The 25,019-nt window shown below is 38.3% G+C and overlaps 1 protein-coding gene across 1 annotated transcript; it reads right to left on the bottom strand.

Annotated features, from left to right (window-relative positions):
• Positions 1-6,461: 6,461 nt before the first annotated feature.
• Positions 6,462-15,439, bottom strand: LOC308093218 (tissue factor-like). The gene is made up of 7 exons (XM_080439474.1): positions 15,176-15,439; positions 11,632-11,749; positions 10,910-10,996; positions 8,619-8,719; positions 8,255-8,433; positions 7,270-7,426; positions 6,462-7,029 (listed from the first exon to the last, which is right to left on the bottom strand). The coding sequence occupies exons 1-7, from the start codon at positions 15,228-15,230 to the stop codon at positions 6,884-6,886; spliced, it is 843 nt and encodes a 280-aa protein (XP_080295600.1). The 5' UTR covers positions 15,231-15,439; the 3' UTR covers positions 6,462-6,883.
• Between the last annotated feature and the right edge of the window lie 9,580 nt (positions 15,440-25,019).

Genomic DNA, 25,019 nt, shown 5'->3' with positions numbered 1-25,019 from the left:
ATCCCAAGACAACCAGGAACTACTGGAACCTTGTAGCTATGACAACCAGCAAGTGCTGGAACCCCGTAACCAAGACAACCAGGAATTACTGGATTTCTGTAGCAATGAAAACCAGGAGGTGCTGGATTCAGGTGGCCACGACAACCAGGAAGTGCTAGATCTTTTTAGTAAGGATACTGAAGCTAACAATAACCACTGTGTAGCGGAGGAAGATCTGAATGTTAACACCACCAACAACTCCTCCTCTAACAGCTCAGCCAGTATTGCATCATCAGAGGTCTCTAACAGTCCTGCCACCCTGGACCTGCTGGGCTTAGAGCTTAGTAACACAACTCTTAGTTACACTGACGCCACCAACAACCCCACTGACCCTCTCGACACAGCTGCAGGTGCCGACCTGGCCACGTGCAACACAACCGCCAACCAGAACCCGGCATCGTTCAGCGTGGCCACCACCAACAGCTTGCTAGACGGTGATCTGGGATCTATATTCGGGACCGGAGGCTATGTTGGCTGTCCTGACGTGGCGGACGATCTAGAGCCCATGGCCAACAAGCAGGTAAAACCTGTAGCAGAGCCGGTACGACCTGTCAGACCTGTCCGACCCCCGCGGCCCTCACTCATGGTAAGTCACACTCACTTATGCAACATGCATTTTTGCATCACACCAATAGGGCTGCAACTATCGATTCTTCTTAGCAGTTATTCTATAGATAGTTTTTTTTATTAATTCAATAATCTAGAAGCAGTTTAAAAAATATATGTTAGCGTTATTTATAGCCTGGAAACCAGACGAATCTGCCACGGCAAAAAAAGAATAGCCCTAGCCAGATTGGTCTGGCACTCCTCCGTTTGAATTACATTTCGCTCACCCTAAAGTGGGGCATTTTTTTGCTGTGACTTTTGAATCTGTAACCGCCACTTCGAAATGAATCTTCCACACCGAAGTTCCAGACTAATATCTACGCAGTGATATTAGTCTGGCCATGCCAGGCTGGTTATTTTCTACTTGATTGGCAAAAATAGCCAATCTACAAGCTCATTTCAATATTTGTTGAATCTGTATCTATTTGTTCAAGATTTGTAGATCTGTTTTATAGTGTGTATCTGTATAGTTTCAATTATTAATTGATTATTTTATTAAATGATCGATTATTGGTTATTTTCTTGTCAAAAAGTTGAAGGACTCTGCTACTGTAGTAATGTCTCTTACCTGGGTTGTTCTGTCTGTGCAGGCCAAGGAACAGGCTCAGTCCAAAACTCAGGGCCTTGACCTGAAGTGAACTCTGAACTCTGGCCTGGTGACATCGCTACATCGACCAACCTGGGGTTAATGTGACAACTGATAACATTCTACTGGGGTTCCCGTGACAACAGGGGCAAAAAGAGAGATACAAGGGAGGGTGGGAGAGAAATTGAGAGGATGCATATAGAATGAAAATGGCGTGGGAGGGAAGAGCAAGGATAGGAGAAATGAGGCAGTAAGTTATTTATTTGGTTGTTTGTGGTTAACCCAAATGTTTTAGTGCTTGTTGTGGGTCTACATTGGATGGTTAGATGAACAGTAAGTTAGACAAGGTCAATGAACTTCCTGGTGTTGTAAACCACTCCTGAGCTGACATGGAACCAGAGGTGAACAGAACCAGAGAGCTTGCTTGGTCAATAGATATCTCTGGTGTCACCGTCAGCTAAATGTCACACTTTTGTTAAGGAAAATGCTGCTTAGGCCTGAATAGCCTAGAGACCTTAGGGGAAGGATGTGAAGAGCAACAACAGCTCCCTCTGTTGGAAAGAACAGTGAACAACATTCCCAGGAAAATGGTTTTTAGAAGAAGCCATTTACCCAGCGACTGTAGCCTACCCCAGGTGGAGCCTGTGAGTCAACTATAAAATATATTTATGTATATTAATTTATTTTAATATTTATTTATGAGTGCTGTCAACGCAACTTTATTTCTCGGGAATCATCCTTATTTTCATTTCAGCTTAAAAAAAAAAAAGGATGGAAAATGATTTCCCTTTTTTTGTCAACTTGGGGTTTGAAGCCAGTCTAGCGGTCTCTGAGAAAGCATGTATATACATTAATTTAATCTAAAAGAGTCTATTGTGGATTAGTGATTCTTTAGGTAAATAGTAGTTATAGGTACTGGTTAGGTTAGAGCCGTATGGTGAGCCAGGTGGAACCGTGGCTGCCGTGTTCCTGTGACCTTTTCTAGTACCAGGAAACGTGGCTGTAAATACACAACAAGTTATCTGGAGATGTTAATAAGATAAGATCTCCAGATCCGCTTGAAGCAGGGCTATGGAGTCCTAATATCAGCTCCCGCTGAACTGAGAAATGACCACACTCCACATTTCTTGGGCTCTGGATTAGGCGATGATGTGTATTAAATCGTTTTGTCTGTTGTCATTGACAAGTGACAAAACGACAAAACTTGTCATGGCAACAGATCGGCTGTAGATCAAACTGCATGAAGTGAAACATATGTCATCTGCTGTTTAAAAGGCACAGGTACACTCATAAAAAAAAGATCTGTTGGAAAAAACATTGAATGCACATACTATAACTATTCATAAACAGATGTATTGAAAAATGAACTCAAACGTTCATTAGTGTTGCTGTAGACAAATATAATTTTTCAACACATCCAGTATAATCTGTTCAGTTGTGTACGATACAGCTTGTTTTATCTCATTGTTTCATTTTTTCTTCAGAGTATAGAAAACAGAAACATTACTGCCTGGTGAAAAGAAACAATGCACATTAAAATATTCCATACAACTAATCTGTCTTCTTGTACTGCCTGGAAAATACCATGCAACCATATCTGTTTACAACTTTGACTAAACATGAGAATGTATCATGGAATATTGTTGTGCCCATGCAAATACTACGGAGACAGATAAATACACAAAGATGACTGGCTACATTTACACAGGAACAGAAAACAGTAGAAATTGATTTGCTCTGTTCATGCCTACCTCATTGACAACTTTGCTTAGGTTGCATGAAAACACTGTGAACATTTAATTGGTGACTTTATGGAATCAGAAAGTGGTACAAAATAAACAATGCTAAAACGTTGGTGCAAATGCACCCAAGCTTCATTGAAGAGGGATGAGGGATGGTGATCCCAAATCACCGCCTGACGTGAGACACATTTGACCAAAATAATGCTGAAGTATGAATGATCAAATGCTTATATCTGATTCCGTCTGAATTCACCCATTTAGGCACATCATGATGTGGGTTCAGTCCCAAAATTAAATATTCCTGTGTAGATGCTGCCAGGGACTCAGTCTCTATAAAGCACACAGATGACCCCTGCCACTCAAACCAATGACCTGTTTGATAGGTTAACAAACTGGCTGGCTGGCTTCCACGGTATCTTGGAGGAACCTGGTGTTGACCAGTATAACGTTTGTCCTAAACTGTGACTCCCTTTGATTTTAGACCAAACATCATAGCCATCATATAGACCTGAATGTAGGTTCCTCTCTGCTGTTTACTTTCCCCCTCCCCATCCTGTCTTTCCTTGCTGGAATCAAGAGTTTTTCACTCTTTCATTGTATGCGGACAAAGTGCAAGGGATAAATGTGTGAAAGTCACTTTTTAGTAGTGCCCACAGAATATTCTGCATACAGTAGCCGACATATGTCATAAGCATACTGTTATTAAATAGTATGAACACATGACTGCCTACCAAATTGTTAGTCAGAAGTGAACACATAAAACACAAAACTAATGACATGCGTGCATAATGAAACAGCAATATTAGGTCAAAATGGTGCACTTGGTAGATTTTCTAAATTAATTAAAATGTGTTTTTCTTAATTTGTCAGACTTTTTTCTTGACATTCAAGATTAAGATTAATGATCCAGCATAGCCCCTTCTATCCTCTCTATGTTTACTTGCATACTGCCTAAGAGAGTTTGGCAGTTTACTGGGTTTCCTGCAGTCTGTCTTGCCATTTCTCAAAGAAGAGATTGGTTGTTGAAATTGAACCAAATGGCCTGATTGGGTAATTGTGCTACTGTAAATGGGTCTGTCATTTTTTGTTTATTTTTATGTTCCAATGTAAAAGTCCTTTGTGGTTGAAACAACATGCAATAATAGAATAGTGTAACTGATAAACGATATTAATAGAGCCATAAACACTTGGTTAATGCTGTGTTTTCCTGGGACTGGTTTAAATTCACTTCACTTTTGCTGAGGAAATAGACGTTGTGACACTTCTAGCATGAGAAGATAGTCACAATCTACCTTATTGAGAATATAGGTTTCGTCATTAGCAAACCTTTTTGTTTTTATTCTATTTGTGAGTTTAATGAATGTGAAGTGAAATGAGGCCAGTCTCAGGACTATCTTTAGAATCCATGCCATGCCTCTGTCACACCAATTCTCTGTTACTGCAAAATCTCCCCTCTTAACATGTGTTTTACTCTTGGATTCAAGTATACATTTGAATTCAGATAGTATTCAAATATAAAGTGTGACAGTATGTGGGGTCTAGGCATGTACGTAATTCCAGTGATGGTGACGAGAATGGTGCTTTTTTTTACTGGCCTAAATGGGAAATTCTCTCACTCCATACGGCAGAATTATTTTTCTCTAGATTTAGCCATTAAAAGGAGAAGAGGAATATTTGTAAATACAAGATTTAAAACACTTGTTATGGAAGGCCATGTTTTTTTTTCTTTCAGTGGTCTCATTAGCTTCCAGTTCAGTTCTCACTGTACATAGGACACATGTAGCATAGCAATCATTTCCAAAATGACGTGGCAGTTCTTTCTTTCTTTTTTTCTATTCCAGTTAAACACTCTCAAACTGGTGCCCCTATTCTGGGCATGTCATTAAAGGTGAAAGTAAAAAAAAGAAAAATCCAAAGATTTCAAATAATCTAAAATAAATAAATAATAATCTATAAGCTAACAAGTGAACTTGTAAATCAGCTATTTTCTCTATTCGTTGTACGACTAAGTGTATAGGGCTTATGTCGTTAAAGTATTTAATTGGAATCATTGATCATTTTGCTGGCTTCAGTACATTTTTACTGGTGGATCCAAGATACGAGAGGATAATATCCAGTGAGAATAATACTGTAACTGTATGATCAAGAAATAATCAGGAAACAAATTAAACTATTTTAAGGTAACTGTGTAGTAAGATTAGCAATGAAGGTATTTTACATGAGAGAGATCAAATTACTTACAAAGCTTGTCATTTTTGTCAGTGGGTGTTTTCTATTATCCAGACAAAGAATTCAAGGTCTTTGATTCAGATATATGCACTTTAAAAGCCACGGTTTAATAAATAATAATAATAGAAAATAACATCATTATAACTGTGTTGCCATGGTAATCTCACAGTTGAGTGCAATTATACTAATAACTTCTTTGCCATGGTTACCATGGTAAAGAGTCATGGTTGGGTGTAATAAATACAATAATAATATTAATAATGATAATATAATATAATATAAATGTGTGATGCTGTATGTGTTGTTGTCTAAATGTGACATTCTGTGTTGGAACAATAAAGAAATAAAAGTATCAAAATATATAATTTAACCATATTATGTGTTTTGTCTTTATTTAGGTCTATGACTGTCTCCTTTAAGTAGAAATAAGACATATGTTATGTGTTATGATGGTCAGGAAACAGACATTATAACAACACAGGACTAAAACATTCCATAGAAAAACAACTTAATCGTACCGGGACCCGCAGGAGTCCTTGAGGGGGTTCCAGGGGGTCGCCAGAAAAATGTGGAACAGTTTAACGATTTTAACCCTATTTTTTATAATAACTTTTTCTTTTTTGGGAAGGTTTTCCCAAAATAGGGAGGGGTAATGTGGTTAACCCCTGCCTGCCTCACTGCTCTTTCCCTGTGTTCCTACCAGTGATGGAAGAAGTACTCACATGTTTTACTTAAGTAAAAGTATCAATACTGTAATGCAGATATACTCTGTTACAAGTAGAAGTCCCGTATTCAAAATGTACTTGAGTAAAAGTACAAAAGTATCGGCATCAAAATATACTTAAAAGTACTCATTGTGCAGAATGTTTTTTCCCTAAGTTCAAAATGTATCAAAAAAACTTTTGAAAATGGCCGATCTACAAGCAAGATCTGCTATTTTCAAATATATACGGCTGAAGTGTGTTTTGTAATTAGTAACTAAAGTTTTCATATAATTTTAGTGGAGTAAATGTACAATATTTTCCACTGAGATGTAGTGGAGTAGAAGTAAAAGTACAGAAAATTGGAAATGCTCGAGTAAAGTAAAAAATACCTCAAAATTGTACTTAATATAGTACTTGAGTAAATGTGCTTGGTTACTTTACACCACCGGTTCCCACTATCCCATTATTATTCCCCTTTGACACATGTATCTAACAATAACCTACTGAGCAACTAGTGATTAATGCCCCAATTGAAATAAATACTTAAGACATGAATGTATGAAAAATAACTGTATTGACAGAGTGGTTAAAACAAAGTGTTACACGTAGAATAGAATCTCAAAAGCCTGCTGATGAGATTCCGACAGACACAAATGCAACCTCTGTAGGCAGATCATTACAAATTATGTATGGACATCAGTCATCATCTCATTGAATATTAATACTGTGATGTGATATGCAGCAGCAAACATGTATTATAAAATATCACAATCAATACAACAAGATGCAAAAACAGGTAGAAAAACTAACAGGAGACCTGCTCCCTTTGTACCATTTATTTCTGTCTGTCAGTCGCGCGCACACACGCACACGCACACACACACACACACACACACACACACACACACACACACACACACACACACACACACACACACACACACACACACACACACACACACACACACACACACCACCTAGGCAGCAGTTAGCTGGATTGTTTGGATTGTTTGCTGGGGTGCCTTTTTTCGTCTGCAGCAGAGAAATGCCACGGCGAGGATGATGACAATGACAATGATGAGCAATATGAAGATGATTCCCAGCAGAAGTCCTATATTCAACTCTGGAGGAGTTAAGAGAGAGAGAGAGAGAGAGAGAGAGAGAGAGAGAGAGAGAGAGAGGGAGAGAGAGGGGGGGGGGGGGAGAAAACATAGTCAGTATAAAGACGAACATTTCATATCGCATTTTCACTTCTGAAAATCTGTCAAGTTATAATTTGGGACAGATTGTATTAAACACATTCAGTAGTAAATATGTGAAAATATATAGAATGTACGTATCAATAACAGAGAGAACAGTCTACCTCCCAAGCTGTCTGTAGTGCATTGAGGCTGGCTCCAGGCTCCCAGCTGGGAAAGTTTGGGTCTGGAGGGGATGAATGCTGCCACGGTGAAACAGTAACCCTGTCCTGGATCTAAATTAGGCACCACTGCAACACTGCTGTCAGATATGTGCTCTTTCTGTGAGGAGGAAACAACGTGTTAACTTATTGTAAGTTAGGAAGAAAATCTACCTTTTTAGGTCTGTAACAGTGAGAGTGTACAAATGGAACGAAATGGACCTTTATGGATCAATTTGGGTCCAGTTAGTTATTTTTGTACACTTTCAGAGTTAAATTAACACAGAGGATTTTACTTTGCAGACTTGTGTACAGTATTTGGGGTTTGATACGGTCAGATCAGGGAAGTACATTATAGACTGTTAAATTGTTTATGAAGGATTATATATTCTTATAGTGCACCTGAGTAGTAGATTTCTGTCCGGTTGTTTAGCCCTATTGACATTTCCGATACAGTGTAATTGAGTGCACCTGATGTAAATGAGAGTGATTGAACCAGGAACCCTTACAAGAAGGAAACAGTTTCCGCTCTAGAGGATTCAAGGAGACACAGAAGTGTCAGACATTACAGGGCACGGACGCTCAATGGAACAATAACGTGGTGTGAGCGAGTGGATTCTGGGACTCGCCGCACAAATACAATGATAGATCGAGTGGACAAAGCTAACCACAGCGGATCACATCCGCAAACAGATAACCAAGGAGCCATACCAGCAATGTTATGACGAACTGGCAAGTACTTCTTTAAATTATATCAGTATTGAGAAATGTCAAAGCTGTTGTGTTTGTCTACAACCGGATGTCGAGTAGAATGATACGAGAGGTCGCAACATAAACCGCCAATTCATAATCCCCTTAAGGCCCCTAGACATAGCAAAGGCCAATGTATTAAATAGTCTGATTATCCCTGGGTTATGGATCGGCATGTAGTGTTTGTGCAGTAGAATACCTTTCCAGTACTTCCAGCCTTGTTGTAGTTGATCTTGTACTTGAGATCCTTCTTGAGGACATCTCTGATGGTGAGCAGCTTTCCGTTGTCGGTGATGCTCGTGATGGGGTCGCTGATGGTCAGTATCACGCTGTTGTCTTCAGTAGGCTCCGCATTGAATGACGCCGCAGTGATCTGACCTGAGACACACGCAGGCAGGCACAAATTGATATTTGAGCGTGTGTGTGTGTGTGTGTGCGTGTGTGCGTGTGTGCGCGTGTGTGCGTGTGTGTGTGTGTGTGTGTGTGTGTGTGTGTGTGTGTGTGTGTGTGTGTGTGTGTGTGTGTGTGTGTGTGTGTGTGTGTGTGCATGTGTGTGGACCTACTTTCTTTATAAGGGTTGAACTCTTCAGACGGGGTGTGAGGAAGATCCTCATCATAATCAGAATCAGAATAGATTTCTGACAGGATGTCAGCGATGTAGGGCCTGTCCAATGGGAATACAGTATTATAATAAACAGATGTCAAATATCCTATATGCAGTTAAGTTTTCTTCTAGCTCTATTATGATCTATTTTAATATTTTCAGCCTATTCAGAAAAAAAAGTGGCAGTAAAAAACAACTGTCTAGGAAACATGCCGGGTAGCAATGGTAAGATCAGCAAAAAGTCACACATTTCTCTGCCCAGTAAAATCATCAGTGTTCAATCACACTCACAATCATGTGTTTCTCATGTAATGGAAACATTAGGATAAACATCAGTAACAACCTGGCAAAAAACAACTAAACAAAGATGGAAAAAAAAACTTTTTCCTGTCCCAAGTAATAATGAGGCACTTCTTTCAGTCTGCCAAGTGATGAACTAAGGCTTTCTAGCCTCTCCTCTAAGCCTTGCCCAAACAAAGTGCATGCCACACACACATAAACAAAGAACTGCTTTTACAGCTGTATCTGGTTATAAGATCAGATCATTCATTCTTTAGCACATTCAAACTTTAGTTAAACCACAGGCATTGAGCAAAAAAGCCCATTATTTTCAGAGCAGCTGAGTTACAATAAAACAAGAACAAGATTTGCTTAAAATTGCAGTTCAATGCTATAACATTGAAATTCACATTCTGAAATTGCTGCCTCAATGGCAGCGATGAGACCTTTTTCTTTCTTTCTTTCTTTTGCAATTTGTTCCAGGTATGTGAGGCACAAGAGCAGAGTTCATTAGGAACCTGAATACAGGCCAGCCCCGGGGGTGTGTATCAGTGGTGGAAAGTACATTTACTCAAGTACTGTACTTAAGTACAATTTTGAGGTATTTGTACTTTACTTGAGTATTTCCAATGTCCAATAATTTTATTTGTACTCCACTACATCTCAGAAGGATTTTTTAAAACTTTTGCTCCACTACAATTATTTGAAATATTTAGTTGGCCTACACCTCACAATGCGTTGCGATGCGACGCATTGTGAGATTTTCAAAAGATGAGCTTGTAGATCTGATTTTCAAAAGATGTTTATACATTTGAAAACTTGAAATGGGACATTCTTCATAATGACTACTTTTACTTTTGGTACTTTAAGTACATTTTAATGCCAATACTTTTGTTCTTTTTCTCAAGTACAATTTGAATTCTGGACTTTTACTTGCAACGGAGTATTTCTATATTGCAGTATTGATACTTTTACTTAAAGGGATATTTCACTTTCAAAACAACTTTGGGTCATTTTATCGTCTACACAGGCTTTTGTGAGCCCCGCAGACCGTTTTTAAGTTGCTTGATTCAGTATTTAGATATTTAATGTTCATTTTATCAGACACGCCCCCTTCCTATACAAACCCTTTATAACTTCAAACTCCATTTTTAGCATGTTAGATTCATCAAAAACACCCGTCCTTGGTTCTGGTGACTCACCCGGCCCTCCTAATACACGAGGTCGTGGTTTTTCGATCACTTTTTTCATCTATTTTTAATATTTTTTTGGGGAAAATGAAAAGAATTAAATACAATGAAAAATTAATAAAATAAATGAAAAAAGTGATGGAAATACCATGGCCCCCTCGCGTATTAGGAGGGCAGGGTGAGTCACCAGAACCAAGGACGGGTGTTTTTGATAAATCTAACATGTTAAAAATGGAGTTTGAAGTTATGATGGGTTTGTATAGGAAGGGGGCGTGTCTGATAAAATGAATATCAAATATCTAAATACTGAATCAAGCAACTTAAATTCAGTCTGGGGGGGCTCACATATAACCTCACTCCGTCAAATGGAAGAAGCTTGCGACACACATTTTGTTTCACAGCCTACTTCCATCTGAGACTTCGGTCGCAGAATCGATGACAGACAGAGTTTCATTTTTTCATGCTACTAGGCAGGTGATTGGATGATCCCGCCCCTAGCAGCCGCTGATTGGTTCGAACACGCAGGGTTCGGGCAGCTTTACTCCGTGAGCAATCCCAGACTCCTTCCTGAAATCAAATGCAAATGAGATTTCCGGAGGGAGGGGGGTTTACCAGGCTAGCTCACATAAGCCTGAGTAGAAGATAAAATGACCAAAAGTTTTTTTTTAAACTGAAATATCCCTTTAAGTAAAAAAAATTAGTACTTTTTCCACCACTGATGTGTATATTCTTCACAGAATAGAATAGAATAGAATAGAATAGAACATGGCTAGGATCCTACCGGTCTAGTGGTTCGAGGTGGTTGGTCATATCACATTCTGTCTCTGATGTTTTGATACAGTGTGTATCCATCCAATCATCATCCGGCCTACAATATCACATAGTACAGTTAGTAATACAGTAACATTATTACATAATCGCCTACTCGCAATTATGTTTGCATAATCGTCAGAATGGTTTCCATTCATTATGTACAAATTAATCAGTTGAAAAATAGCAAAAATAGCAGATCTACAAGCTCACAACGTGTCGCTTGCAGATTGGCTATTTCTGATATTGTTCAAAGCTTTTGAAGGTACAAAATGATTTAATGCATGGCCTGTTCTGGCCTATTTTGATTATGGGACGGGTCATTGTCAGTCATTTCTGTGTATATGCAAGTTATTTGTCATATCTGCAAATTGTGTTTAGAAAGCCTAAAAGGCAAAATAAATAATTAGTAATAAACGTTACAATGTTCAAAGCCAAATAAGCAATTAAATCGTTAATCACAATTATTTACATGACAATGAATCGCCAACTAATGTTTCATGCTCATGACTGCACTAGTGTGTACGTGTGCTTGTTCATGTGTGTGTGTGTGTGTGTGTGTGTGTGTGTGTGTGTGTGTGTGTGTGTGTGTGTGTGTGTATGTGTGTATGTGTGTATGTGTGTATGTGTGTGTGTGTGTGTGTGTGTGTGTGTGTGTGTGTGTGCACGTGTCCATAATTGCTGTGTACTCACTCGACAGTAAACCGAACAGTGTATGTGACTTCGCTTGATGTCGGAGTCCAGGTGAGGAGGGTTTTAAAGTTGGAAGAGACCCAGCGCACATTGTCTGCTCTGCCATCAGAGTCCTCACCTTGGATAAAACAATTTAAAATACATTTTATCTAACATAACATACTGGATGTAGGCATACTGTATCTAGTATAGATTACAAATTATATTTGTCTTACAACTTCATGTGATTCATATCCAGTCATCCTGCTAAATGAAAATATGCCAGTAATTTAAAACACAGCTCAGGAGAATAACGCATGACTCAGTTGTGTAACTCTACTTCATGTACTGTTCTGTTCAACCTGACTCATCATTAAATGAGACCTTTATCTACTACAAAAAAAAGTTTTCTCTTCAGCAACATTCTCAGCATTCCAAACTAACAGTTCAGCACTTTGTCAGGGCATGTACAGTTTTTTAGACATAAGACCACATTGAGGTAACGGCCTTTCCTAAACAAAAGGTGTTTTCTTATGTATTATCTGTCCCCCATCATGGCGATGACCCATGCATGGATGGCACTGGCCTGATTAGATCCAGCTGTTTGCTGCCTGACTCTTTGTGTGTTGAGGTGTGTACTGTATATCTGAGAAATATCAAGTAGAGCTGCTCTCCAAATCACACAGCAATTTCTTTTGTAATATGTTATTTTCAATTTTAAAACAGACACCACTTAAAACAAAGTCCCATGAAGAAGAAAAAAAGGACAACAGGGTGGTCTGATACTTGTTAATATTCCATAAAGCATCAATAAGTATTCTGTGTTGGAGGCTATATGTTTTCATATGTTCAAAGGCTGCCATATCTGTCAAAGAATATGTTATTTTCTCTACAGGCACAGGCTACATTTCTTCATTCGGATATCTTTTTTGTAATTGAGAAGGGGGAAATCTGATTTCCATGTCAGTGAAATACATTTTCTCTCTACAGCAAGGGCAACCTCTGTCAAATTAATTAAATGTTATTTTATAACTATTTATTATGGCTAATTTAGGTAAAAAATGCCTAAAAGTCTAACTTTAGGGGATTGAAGTTCCTATCATCTTTGTCAATGTGTTACAAAAAGTCCCAACACACTCTCAGATGCAATGTAGGAAATAACAGTTATACCACATATATAAGAGAGTTGTAGTGAGTCAGGCTAAATCTGGAATTGATAGTAGATGGTTTCAGACTGTACACCATGAATAACATACTGTATAGTAATTGCCCCAAATCTGGCAAATTAAGTAAAGTAATTTGATCCCCCTGAGACTAGCTGAGACAGGCGTAAACTGTAAGTAACAGAAATAAAGTATATGTATACGGTAGGTATACTGTATATCCTTGCTTGTTCACAGGTGGTTCTATTTCATCGATAGCATAGCCTCCCTCACTCCCTTTTTAGCATGTTCTTTTTTGTTTTCTTTTGTTTACTGTATTGACTGTGTTGTTGTGTAGGTACCTGTTTTTATGTGGTTATTTTTGTTGTTTTGTTCTAGCCTCAACAACCTTGCAGTCTTATGCAAAGCCTAAAATGTCATTTAGATAGCATGTTATGTAGACAGATGCCAGGTCATTGTTGACCCGGCATCCTATCGTGTGTATAGTTTCAATGCGCAGATTATAGTTTTTTTTTATATTCTAATGTTAGACTGATAATAGGTTTTCTTGGTTTACAGTATGATCCTAGATTACTATTTCTATGCATTTGATGTATTACCTTGTGTTGTCCTTGCTTACTGTAAATCACTCTGGATTAAGAGCGTCTGCTAAATGCCTAATTGTATGTATATATATATATATATATATATATATATATATATATATATATATATATATATATATATATATATATATTATAGTCAAATATCATTGGGAGGAGTCTATTTCACACAAAAAGTAGCCTATTTATAAAATTAATAGTGAGAGGGGTTTTACTTTGTGATTACCCTGGGATTCCATTTTGTGAATTAAGTCACTGCCCACATCTTCACTGAGAGCATGCATTTCTATTTGTGTCCAAGAGGGGGCTGAATCATCTTCATGCAAGTACAACAAATCTCATCTGAACTTTCCAAAGTACATTTTAAAGCTGGGAAGGCTAAGGCCACAAATCTATAATAATTCCATATTTATTTGACTGTTTTCACCCTCAAGGTTTTCAGATTCCAGAACAAATGCTCTAACATTTCTCGCTAAAGTGTTTTAAAAAGCTCTAGTCTGGACTGGAAGAGCAATGTTTATTTGAATACATCAGTCTTTGTGTCCATACTTATGTTTAAGTCATCATCCATCTTGTGGATCAACCTAATTGACATCAGTGAACTATGTTTTTTAAAGATGTAAGAGTAGTGAGTTTGAAGAAATGTACAACATACAGCAAATATATGTATCAAGAAAGTGGCCATGTAGGCCTGCCTCTCAGTAAAGGTATAGTACATGGAAAGTAAGCTGAAAGTAGGGCACTTGACTAGTTAGCAAAATTCCAAGCAGTGAAAGCTTCATTAATTTGGTGGGTAGGGGTTTCAGTTCACTAAGCAGTGAATGGTTCACATTGTGCATTTAGTGTTCAGAAGTGGTGTTTTGGGGGCAAAGCACATTCCTTACATGAACCTCACACTGGGCATGGGCAACATGCAGTCTAGCCAGACTGATAACACTAGTATAGTAGGCTATTTGGCTATTATCAAAACGTTTTGGCCCTCATGTGTACAGTCACTGCAAGTTAATGAAAACCACTTTCAAAACAAAACCTTCAAACTGTTCAAATCCAATCTCCACACTAATATATAATCCTCCTATAGGGCCTAGTTATATTTTCTCTTCTGTGTTGTAATTACATATAAAGTAACCTTCTTCACATATTTTTCAAAAGGCCTGTACAATCTATAGCAAAAAAGAAAAAAGAGAGAGATTAATGGATGTCTTTCTATTTTCTTTATCTTTTTTCCTTGTTAAACTTGATGGTGCTGTTACTAAACTGCTTCTGCTGCTATATACTAGCCTGGTAAACCCCCCTCCCTCCGGAAATCTCATTTACTATCTATACTGCTTGATTGATTGATTGAATACTTTATTAACAGTTTACAAAGACAAGCACAGGGAAATACAGTTCAATAGTAGGCTTTGACTTTGACTTTTTACAGGGTCCAGTTCCGAATTGCAGCCACTGTAAGTGTGGTGCGGTTTGCTCTGCCGTGGACAAGATAATCCAATGAAAGTATATTGTATTAATACTAAATGCAAGTTATGATCTATCTATCTATCTATCTATCTATCTATCTATCTATCTATCTATCTATCTATCTATCTATCTATCTATCTATCTATCTATCTATCTATCTATCTGCAGTGCAGATTATGCACATTCAATTCTATTCAAAGGAGCCTTGTGGGCATGAGAAAACATACGTTTACATTGCCAAAGGCAAAGCAAGTGTCAAAATATAATAAAAACAGTTTAAGAAAATAGCACATAGCATTGTTAATGTAGGCTGATGTAGAATATGTATCCGATTCCTACCTGCAGTTGTCATCATTAAGGTTCCAAGATAAATCACAGTCTTGAGGAAATCCATATCAACAACGCTCTAAAACAGCTACTTAGTAAAAGAAAAAGAAAAACTGATCGAGACGTTGTAGTCTACTTTGCAGGTGAAATAACTTGTATTCTGTTTCCTACAAAAGTATTCCTTCCACGATGATCTTGTAGTTTAGTGTGGATTCTCTGGAAAGATCGGAGATATTTTACAGCAGATGAAAGTAGTGGAACGTCCTACAACCTGAGGAGACGGCTGGAATGTGGGGTGATGGGAGCATGGGAGCATGGGACCATGGAGTGTTCTCCTCATGTGGTCCCCCGCCCCGCCTACCGAGTTCATCATGGACACAGGACAACTGTACAACGATTTGTTCATTTTGAACCATTCAATCGTTTTACTCGGACTGACCTACTGGTCCAGTCAGATCATACAAAACGAGGACAAATCAGCCCTATAACGATATCTTTCTTGCATCCCGACATGGTTGAGTAGTGACGGTGCAGCATGATACCCCAGCGTTGGTGGTATAGTGGTGAGCATAGCTGCCTTCCAAGCAGTTGACCCGGGTTCGATTCCCGGCCAACGCAATTCATTTTCACTACATTGAAAAGTGTTCTTTTTTTGCGATCGCTTGCCATTTGTCCAACCTTATTATTTGTACCATGACGTGATTCGTATGTTTTTTTTCCGGAATCGCAGCTCCAATTTCCAGTTTTATTATTTAAAATGTCGGCTTGCGTTTTCTGCCATTTGCAGCAGCAGACGTCTATGAACAACACATTTCATTCGCACTAGAGAGCGCACACACCGCGGTGAAGTTGGTTTCGATATTTTTCTACGTATTCTATGCTATTGTATTTAATACTTGGTGAATGTGGAAACCTAATAATAGTAGTCTGTTATACCGTAGTTTGAAACCAACGAGGGAGTGAAAGAGAAAATAAGTTTTGCTTTTTTTTGCAGCGAGAACAAGGAGAGCATGTATCTCACAAACAGTTAAACCTCCCATCAAGTGAATCAGGTTTCATTATGCTGAAATAGTGTTATCCATATATGGTCATCCGGATGGATGCGCTGGCAACACCTGAAATGAGTAAAACATGAGCAATAGCTCATGAGAAGTGGGCTGTACCCTGTACCACACGTTTTTGAGATTATGAAAGTCTGTCTCATTGCTTAAAGTCACGTACTGTTACTAAAATATGTCTGATACAGTCTGATGACACATATTAGCAAAATGGTAAAGCCCAAAACTAGGCTTATATAGACTAATATAAATAAATCCTTAGGAAATGTGTTTAACACAGCAGTAATACAGACAACACAGATACAGGCAGTACAAGGACATATATATAGGCTAGGCTAGGCTACTAACTAGCCAAGTAGCCAGACATATTATTTGTTAGATTCTTATTTTGTGTTAGAAGTAACAAAACATAAGTAAGTAAATGATTACTTAATTTAATTACGTAAGTAAATCAAAATCAAAATAGAATAAAACATAAATGGATGATTTGTTCAAACTACTGGAAGGATGAGAGGGGACATACTATTTGAGCAATATTCTTTAACTAGAGATATTAAAGGGATATTTCACTTTCAAAAAAACTTTTGGTGATTGTATCGTCTACTCAGGCTTTTGTGAGCCCAGCAGACAGTTTTTAAGTTGCTTGATTCAATATTTACATATTAGATATTCATTTTATCAGACACGCCCCCTTCCTATACAAACCCATTGTAACTTCAAACTCCATTTTTAACATGTTAGATTCATCAAAAACACCCGTCCTTGGTTCACCCGTCTCCTACCGCCCCCCCTAATACGCGAGGGGGCCGTGTTTTTTCGATTACTTTTTTCATTTATTTTTTATATTTTTTTGGGAAAATGAAAAAAATTAAATACAATAAAAAAATAAATAATAATAAATGAAAAAAGATCTCGGAAAAACACGGCCCCCTCACGCATTAGGAGGGCAGGGTGAGTCACTAGAACCAAGGACGGGTATTTTTGATGAATCTAACCTGGTTAAAATGGAGTTTGAAGTTATAATGGGTTTGTATAGGAAGGGGGCGTGTCTGATAAAATGAAAATCAAATATCTAAATACTGAATCGAGCAACTTAAAAACGGTCTGGGGGGCTCACAAAGGCTTGAGTAGATGATAAAATCACCAAAAGTTTTTCTGAAAGTGAAATATCCCTTTAAGCTTGAACAAACTGACTGGAACCTACAGTAGGTGTTCTTAATTGTGGCTTGGGAACCTATAGTTTGTGTTGGCAATTTATGTATTAAGTCTGATTATGGCTAAATACAATAAATAACAGTCACTGTGTCAATGTCATGCAGTCAATAGAACCCCATATTCAATATAATATAATGTAAACATTATGAAAAGATTGTACTCAAAAGGTTTTTCGTTATTAGATTATTTATTGTTTTAAATCCACAGGTTTACTAGATTGAATCTGTTGACTTTAAGTGGGATAGTATAGGAAATAGTTGCATATACTGTACATAGGCCTTTTAGAAAATAAGATCTTAATAACATAATGGGAAAGGTTTTAGTCAGAAGATAAGCTGTTGTGCACATTGATGACAAATGGAGCTATATTCTATATTCTATTCTATTCTAATCATTAGGGCAGTGTTTCCCAACCGAGGGTGTGCCAAAGATCATGGGAGGGGGGTTGGGGGGTTAATCACTGTAACTTGCTAACTCCCACATGCATATCATTGTGAAGTACAGTAATATCATTGTTTAAATATGTACTTTTATGTCATTACATTGTCAAACATAGTCAACATTGTTTTCAAGCGTTCTCAAAAAGGTGAAAAAGATAGGGGTTAAGTGGTTAACATGTCTAAAAATGTGAGTGTATCCGTCCGTCCGTCCGTCCGTCCGTCCGTCCGTCCGTCCGTCCATCCATCCTTGTGTGTGTGTGTGTGTGTGTGTGTGTGTGTGTACGTGTGCTTTTGTCTGAAGTAAGAGGGGAGGGGTCTCCAAGGAAAAGGTTTGGGAACCACTGGAGGATCTGTGTATTTGTGTGTGTTTTTTTTTTTATATCATTGCTCTTTTATAAAATGCAAGTCATTTTCAATTATCATTACATTTAGTTGTAACATTTAGTTGGACATTATGATCTTTTTTCAGGACTAGAGTGTTGCAACATGATGACATTACCAGCGTTGCTCTCTGTCTGTCCCTAGAGACATGGGGAGAAGGGAGAGGGGCCAAAAATGGGTTAGAAGGAATCTCCCTGGTAGAGCTTCACAACTTATCGGAATCCCAGAAAAGGCATTCAGAACTCTCACAGGAACATACCAGCCATAGATGTCAATCTGTTTTTTTTTCTTTCTGACATTAAATTCTTGGAAAACGGTTCAATCATAGCTGAGCTGTGGGAACATCTCAGAAAACATTCTGGCAGAAATTATAAACCATCTGAGAAGTGTATTTAGTTTGACCTTGACTCATTAAATCGATATACTGTACAAACATTGTATTTGCACACACACACACACACACACGCGCACACACACACACACACACACACACACACACACACACACACACACACACACACACACACACACACACACACACACACACACACACACACACACACACACACACACTTTACTGTTACTGTTACTATTTCTCTAAGGACCAAAGAACAGACAGTCCTGGTTGGGAAACACTTTTTCTGATTTTCCACAAGATTCTGTGAATATAAAACACACACATATATACACTACATTTATTAGTTCTGTACTCTTATCGGAAGTAGCATCTTTAATTTAAGGGTACTTTGATTTAGGGGTCCATTCAGTCATTTGATTTAATTAAATAAATAAACCACATCTTGCTGTGGTCATCCAACTTTCGAGTCGCTTTGGTGCCATTAACTAATCCCTTTGGGTGTCAAACATCAATAAGGATAAAGCTTGACTGTCATAACAAAGTGATTTTAAGAATATTGGATGGAAAAAGCCAAAAGGTCATACTGGCATGGGAACGCAACAAAGCAACATTCATTCCCTTGGTTAGATCACTGCTGAAATGATACATTTAGGAAGGAACAGCTATTCCCTCATTGGAGAACTATGCCAGCAGAAAGTTATTCTCACTGCCATCAGGGGAAAAACTCAATATAATAACCACAAAGTTCTTTTTTAATAATTCAGAAAACTAGCCCTGGGTTTGTATTGGCCATTTGGGTCATGGCTACATAGAAGATACATAAGGACAATTTAAACGTTCAACAAAAATAAATAACTTAAAATGCCACTGATGAGTTTATCATGTCTATGTCTCTGGTCTCTGTAGATTGATCGAATATTTTATTAGACAGAGATATAAAACAGCACGAGTACAGTCAAACACTTGTCTTTCCATTGGGGTCCTAGGTATTCAATTCATCAACATATAAAAAAAACAAATGGAACTACGCATTTTTACCAAACATGAAGCGCCTTCACAGCATCAATCACAGTCTGCTGGCGACACAGTTAAACATCCTCAAAGACTGTTACAATAATCTAAGATGTTAGCTAGTGTGTGCTGTTGTCTAATCATTAATACATAGTTTAATGAAGTGACTTAAGAGTCAACACAGAAAACATTATATTTTTAGGAAAGGATGCGGGAGCTGTACTCTACCTACACGTTCCATGCCATTAGGACCCCGGCTATTTCTCCTGGGACATCTCAGGATAATTTAAGAAAGATAATAAGATGACCTTGGGCTTTCAGCCCTTATATAACATAATATCTGAGAGCAACCATGCAGTTCAGAGATTTTAAATCTATAGAGCTGAGTTAGGCAGAATTAATTACAGACAGATCTTACAACAAGTATGGTTAGCAACAGTGAAAGTTACAAAAGGCTACAGTAGAACTTAAGCAGGATTGTAACTAGCTAACTATAATTACAAGGGATATCACACACTAGTTCTGTGCCAACGGCTCGACTGGCTTTTCATGACCTTAAAGGGAAAATCACTCAGTCAAAAATAAATCACATAGAATCACGTAGATATAGGCCCACATGTTCACGAAGTGAAAAAGTCATGATCATTTGAGTAATGCAAGGGAATTTTACATTGTCATTGTGTCCCCACACAAAGCATAACGAAACCTCACTGGCAGCTGCTTCACATCAGTGAGGAATCCAACCCAGACTTTACTGCACGCTTATAAACAACATTTGGAGTAAAGTTTGCCAGTGACGCTGCCTACATGAGAGAGAGACACTGATGACAGTGTAAAAATCAGCAGCATGATTGATAATTCAGTGCCTTGTTTAGTTGTTCTCTGATATACTGAAATGTAAGCCAAAATTTGAGATAAATTCCCCCTTTTTACAATTTGTACTTTGACCTGAAAGTCATTGTGTGGTTTTACATTCTAAATATTAGGACTCTCAAGCTGAAACAAAATACTGTAGGGTGTTGTTGAGTGCTGAGCTCACTGTATACATTAACATTCCTGTTGGTATTTACAACTGGAAAATGTACCATCTTCTACACTGTATCCAAAAGCTGCTCGTTTTGTGACTTACAGTACATTAAATGCTAACAGCTGTTTGGGACCAGCAAGGAATCTCACAGCTGTTATAAAACTGTTCTCCATTGTGTTTCTATCAAAACTCTGCACACTGTTACATAAAGTACTATATTATCAAAAGGCATCAAGGGAGAAGGAACACTTTGCCCTCAGCACCAAATCTATCTTTCTTTTTTTTTCTTAAATCACGATTACGCAGTACTATCTTCAGACTATTGTACAGTGCAATTATTCTTGAGGTCGTATGGCAAATTCCCTTCAGTGTTGCCTACTGTTCTCACTCACTCTTCTCTCAATCTTTTCAAAGTTTCAACAACAATATGTTTTCATGCAAACCAGCTGATATTAATTAGAATTTCTTTATTGGAACAGGGACAATGTGCAAAGATAGTATAAAAACAAGGAGAGATGTTAAGTACCAGGTTTTAGCAAATTGCTATGTTCCACCTGTGCCTGGGCAGGAAAATACAAGCCACTTAAGGCCCTGCCAGTTCAGAGAGCATCAAAAAGAGCATAAAACACAATCATCCCCATTCCCAGATGCCAACACCACCAACAACAAGGAAGACAACACTCATTTACAAATGAGTGCAAGTTCACTGCGTGAGTATCCATTGTTTTGTAAGATGAGAAAATGTTTGAAAATGCGTTGTTATTACTTCTAAGCTTGCTAAGCATACTCAAGCACTTATGCACTGTGCCTATAAATGCCTTAACCCCCCCCCCCCTTTAGTAATTGTTCCCGATACTGTGTGCACGTATACATAGCTAATGCAGGCCAGGCAGGGTGGGGATAAATGCTCAAAGGATAGGAGCGTTAGAGGGGAAGCCCATTAAGACAACAACATGTTTTTAATTAACCTCACAGTAAGAAACAGTGGATGTCATGTTTGTAACCCAGTTGTTTGGGCTGAACACCCACCAGGGATCAGTAAATGCTGTTGGGTTGAGTTGAGTTGAAAGAGAAGACCTACAGTATAGGTTAAAAGTCAAATGCAGACCAAACTGTGATGCATGATAGTATGTGACCCCTGGAATTCTAGTCACGCCTCTGGTTCCATAGACAGAGAGTTCTTTAATGTAGTCTAGTTTTAGTTTTTGCTTGTTAAAGCCATAATAATCATATTAGATTATAGCATTAGGAGGTATTGAGGACTTGGAAGTTCCAATTGGATAACTGTGTTATTGTCCATATGTATTGGGAAAACCTTCCAAACTATGTAGTAGTACTAACATGTAGAACTGGCAATGGTAAAAGTCAGGTCAGCAACGGCATAATTGTAGCCTATCCGCTGCTGTAGTACTAATAATAGCATGCTAGTTATATTGTTAACAACCGCAATATAGCATTTGGTAATATTATAAATACTTGTGAGTCTGTAGGCTACTGTGGTACCTACAGGGAACCCTAATTTAATTGCAGCCAGGCATAATATGCCATATATACTCACAACAGACAAACTATTCAAACTATACAGAAAGAATATAGTAAAATGGCATATGGAGCAATAGGTATGGTAGTGGTCGTATAGTTAACTCTTTGTTTGGAAACATCTTGTAGAAATGTAAACCGTGATGAAACGGTAAAGAAAAACAGACTAAACAGTTTAGGATACCTAAAGTTGCGCCACTTACTGATGCTGTGCTAAGTGGAAGCATCACTACTCTACTAGTGGGATTGGAACAAAGAGTGTGTGACCACAGGGCCCCATGTTGCCTCAGCTGGGACTGTTATGTAATGGATGGTTAAATTCCAGGAAGCGTGAGAGAGAGAGCCTGGAGAAACTCAGACCTGACTTGAATAATTATTAACATATTTCACCCGAAAAGCTCCCTTTATCTTGAGGTGCCGAAAAGTATATCGCTATTTATGTTAGGAATGTTAGATTCCTTCCTGGGAGTGTGGTATACTGGGCAGAGAAAAATAAATAAACGCTCGCACACTGAGAGCTCCAATGCGACAGATGCTTTTTAGCACCACAAAAACAAGCTGTGACATTTCGTAGTAGTACAAGTAGTACAAGTACATGTACTCAAGTACTGTACTTAAGTACAATTTTGAGGTACTTTTACTTTACTGGAGTATTTCCAATTTTCTATACTTTTACTTAGAATCACTACTCCACTACATCTCACAGACAAATATTGTACTTTAGTTACTAGTTACTTTGTCGATTTTGATTATTATTAGAAAACATACATTAACTACTTCAGCCCTATTTAAATGTTGGCTATTTGAAAAAGCTCTAGAAATAATGATAACTTGTGAAACGGTTATCATTTAATGAGTACTTTTACTTTTGGTACTTTAAGTATATTTTGATGCCAATACTTTTGTTACTTTTACTCAAGTACATTTTTAACACTGGACTTTTACTTGTAACAGAGTGTTTCTACATTGCAGTATTAATACTTTTACTTAAGAGTACTTTTTCCACCACTGACGTTTCAAGCTCAAAGCTCTTCCTCAGACCCCTTTTTTCAGTGTGGTATACTAGGACAGACTCATTTCTTGTCCAAAAGGATGTGGCTTATTAAATGACCCAACTGTTAGCTGAAAGTCAAGTAACCACCCCACCCAAACGCTTGATGCCTTTTGCCCTTCACACATATTTCATAAAGGAGTCAGACGTTTTTTAATTATGTTTCAGTACTTGTTTACTCAAGGGATTTTCTGTAACGCTTTATTTGTTAATGGAACAGAATTACAGTTGCTGCAGTCTCATCATGTGTAATTTATTTCTCCTCCACCCTCCAATGTCTCTGTGACTTCATATACTCCACACACCCAGACTCTAATAGACTGAGTAAATTAGTAAATCAGCAGACTGACCTGATTTGTAAATTTTCCTGTAGTGTTGAAAGCTCCCGTCAGGCATGTTGTTAGCCAGCCGGGGTCCCGTCTAGACCTCCAAGGACAGTACACTAATAGGAAGTGACAGGCCTGTGACATCCATGACAGCCACTATCACGGAAACAGACTTTCAATCTGACACTCAGGGTCCTGACTTTTCCCTCAATGACACACACACTACATTGAAAATTCGGGCTTGCCCCTCAACTGTACTCCGAGTTGAAATAAAGGTTATGATGACACACAGATGGACTGAGTACATCCAACGCTAATCAATAATGGCAAGGATAGGAAGAATAAACCACCTACATCAGTATCATCAACTCTCCTATCGCTTCCTCCATCTTCTCCACTCGTTCTCCACTCCATTCCCCCTCTTTCTTCACCTGTTTGTTCCTCATACGTTCTCTAACTCTAACACACACACACACACACACACACACACACACACACACACACACACACACACACACACACACACACACACACACACACACACACACACACACACACACACACACACACACACACACACACACACACACACACACACACACACACACACACACACACACACACACACACACACACAAACTGTGAGATGTTGCCTCCCACCCCAACAAAGCTTCTGAAGCTGCTGCAACTAAAGCAATAGATGTTCAATTTGGAAATGAGCATCTGCCATAGATTACATCATGCGTGACCAGTCTCTCTGAACATGATGTCTAGTTAGACATAAACACGTCTAAAATGTTTGTTTTATCATATTCATTCGATTTTGTTAATCTATTGATCGATTCTGGTGCATTCCGTTGTTTTCTACTTTGTTCCATTCAGTTGTGTTCTGAGTGAATAAGAAGGAAATAGTGTGAGAGGAAAGAGCGAGAGAGAGAGAAATTAGAAACCATCTCATGACACTATCAAGCTGATATGACCTCACTCATGCATGCCTGTACTCTCCCTCACCGGCTCCAGCGTTCTGTCTCTATCTCTCCTCAGTGTGTTGTCAGAGAATTTGACACTGTGCGACTGGGCTGCTTAGATAGAATAGAGCTGTTGTATTTGGAACGAAGCAGACACACTCCCTACAAACTGCTCATTGTGGCCCATACAGTTCACTTAACATTCTTCACATTATCCTGGGCAGTCAGTCACTAACCTGTATGTAACCCAGACAAAAACTACAAGCAGGCTCATCTTTCTAGCTGGCTCTGATCCAGTAGGCCCACAGTACATCTTAGCCGACACAAAGGGGAAGCTGTAGCTTTCGGCTTCCGGTTCCCATGAGCAAGACACTGAAACCCTAACGGTTCCCGATGAGGGTGGTTCCTTTTTGATTGATTATTATTAGTCAGAAATGTAAACAGCACGTGGTGCAGTAAGACATTAAAGCTAAAAGGATAAC

Source organism: Gymnoscopelus braueri (genome assembly GCF_963280865.1).
Source record: "Gymnoscopelus braueri genome assembly, chromosome: 10".
Lineage (NCBI taxonomy): Eukaryota > Metazoa > Chordata > Actinopteri > Myctophiformes > Myctophidae > Gymnoscopelus > Gymnoscopelus braueri.
This window is presented reverse-complemented; position numbering and strand designations above follow the sequence as displayed.

Bases quoted from the DNA above. Each gene is read 5' to 3' on its own strand.
- LOC308093218 (XM_080439474.1), bottom strand. From the start codon at position 15,230: ATGGATTTCCTCAAGACTGTGATTTATCTTGGAACCTTAATGATGACA. The intron at 11,750-15,175 runs GTAGGAATCGGA...GTTTTATCCAAG, and splicing joins CTTAATGATGACAACTGCAG to GTGAGGACTCTGATGGCAGA. The intron at 7,030-7,269 runs GTAGACTGTTCT...TAACTCCTCCAG, and splicing joins CACTACAGACAGCTTGGGAG to AGTTGAATATAGGACTTCTG.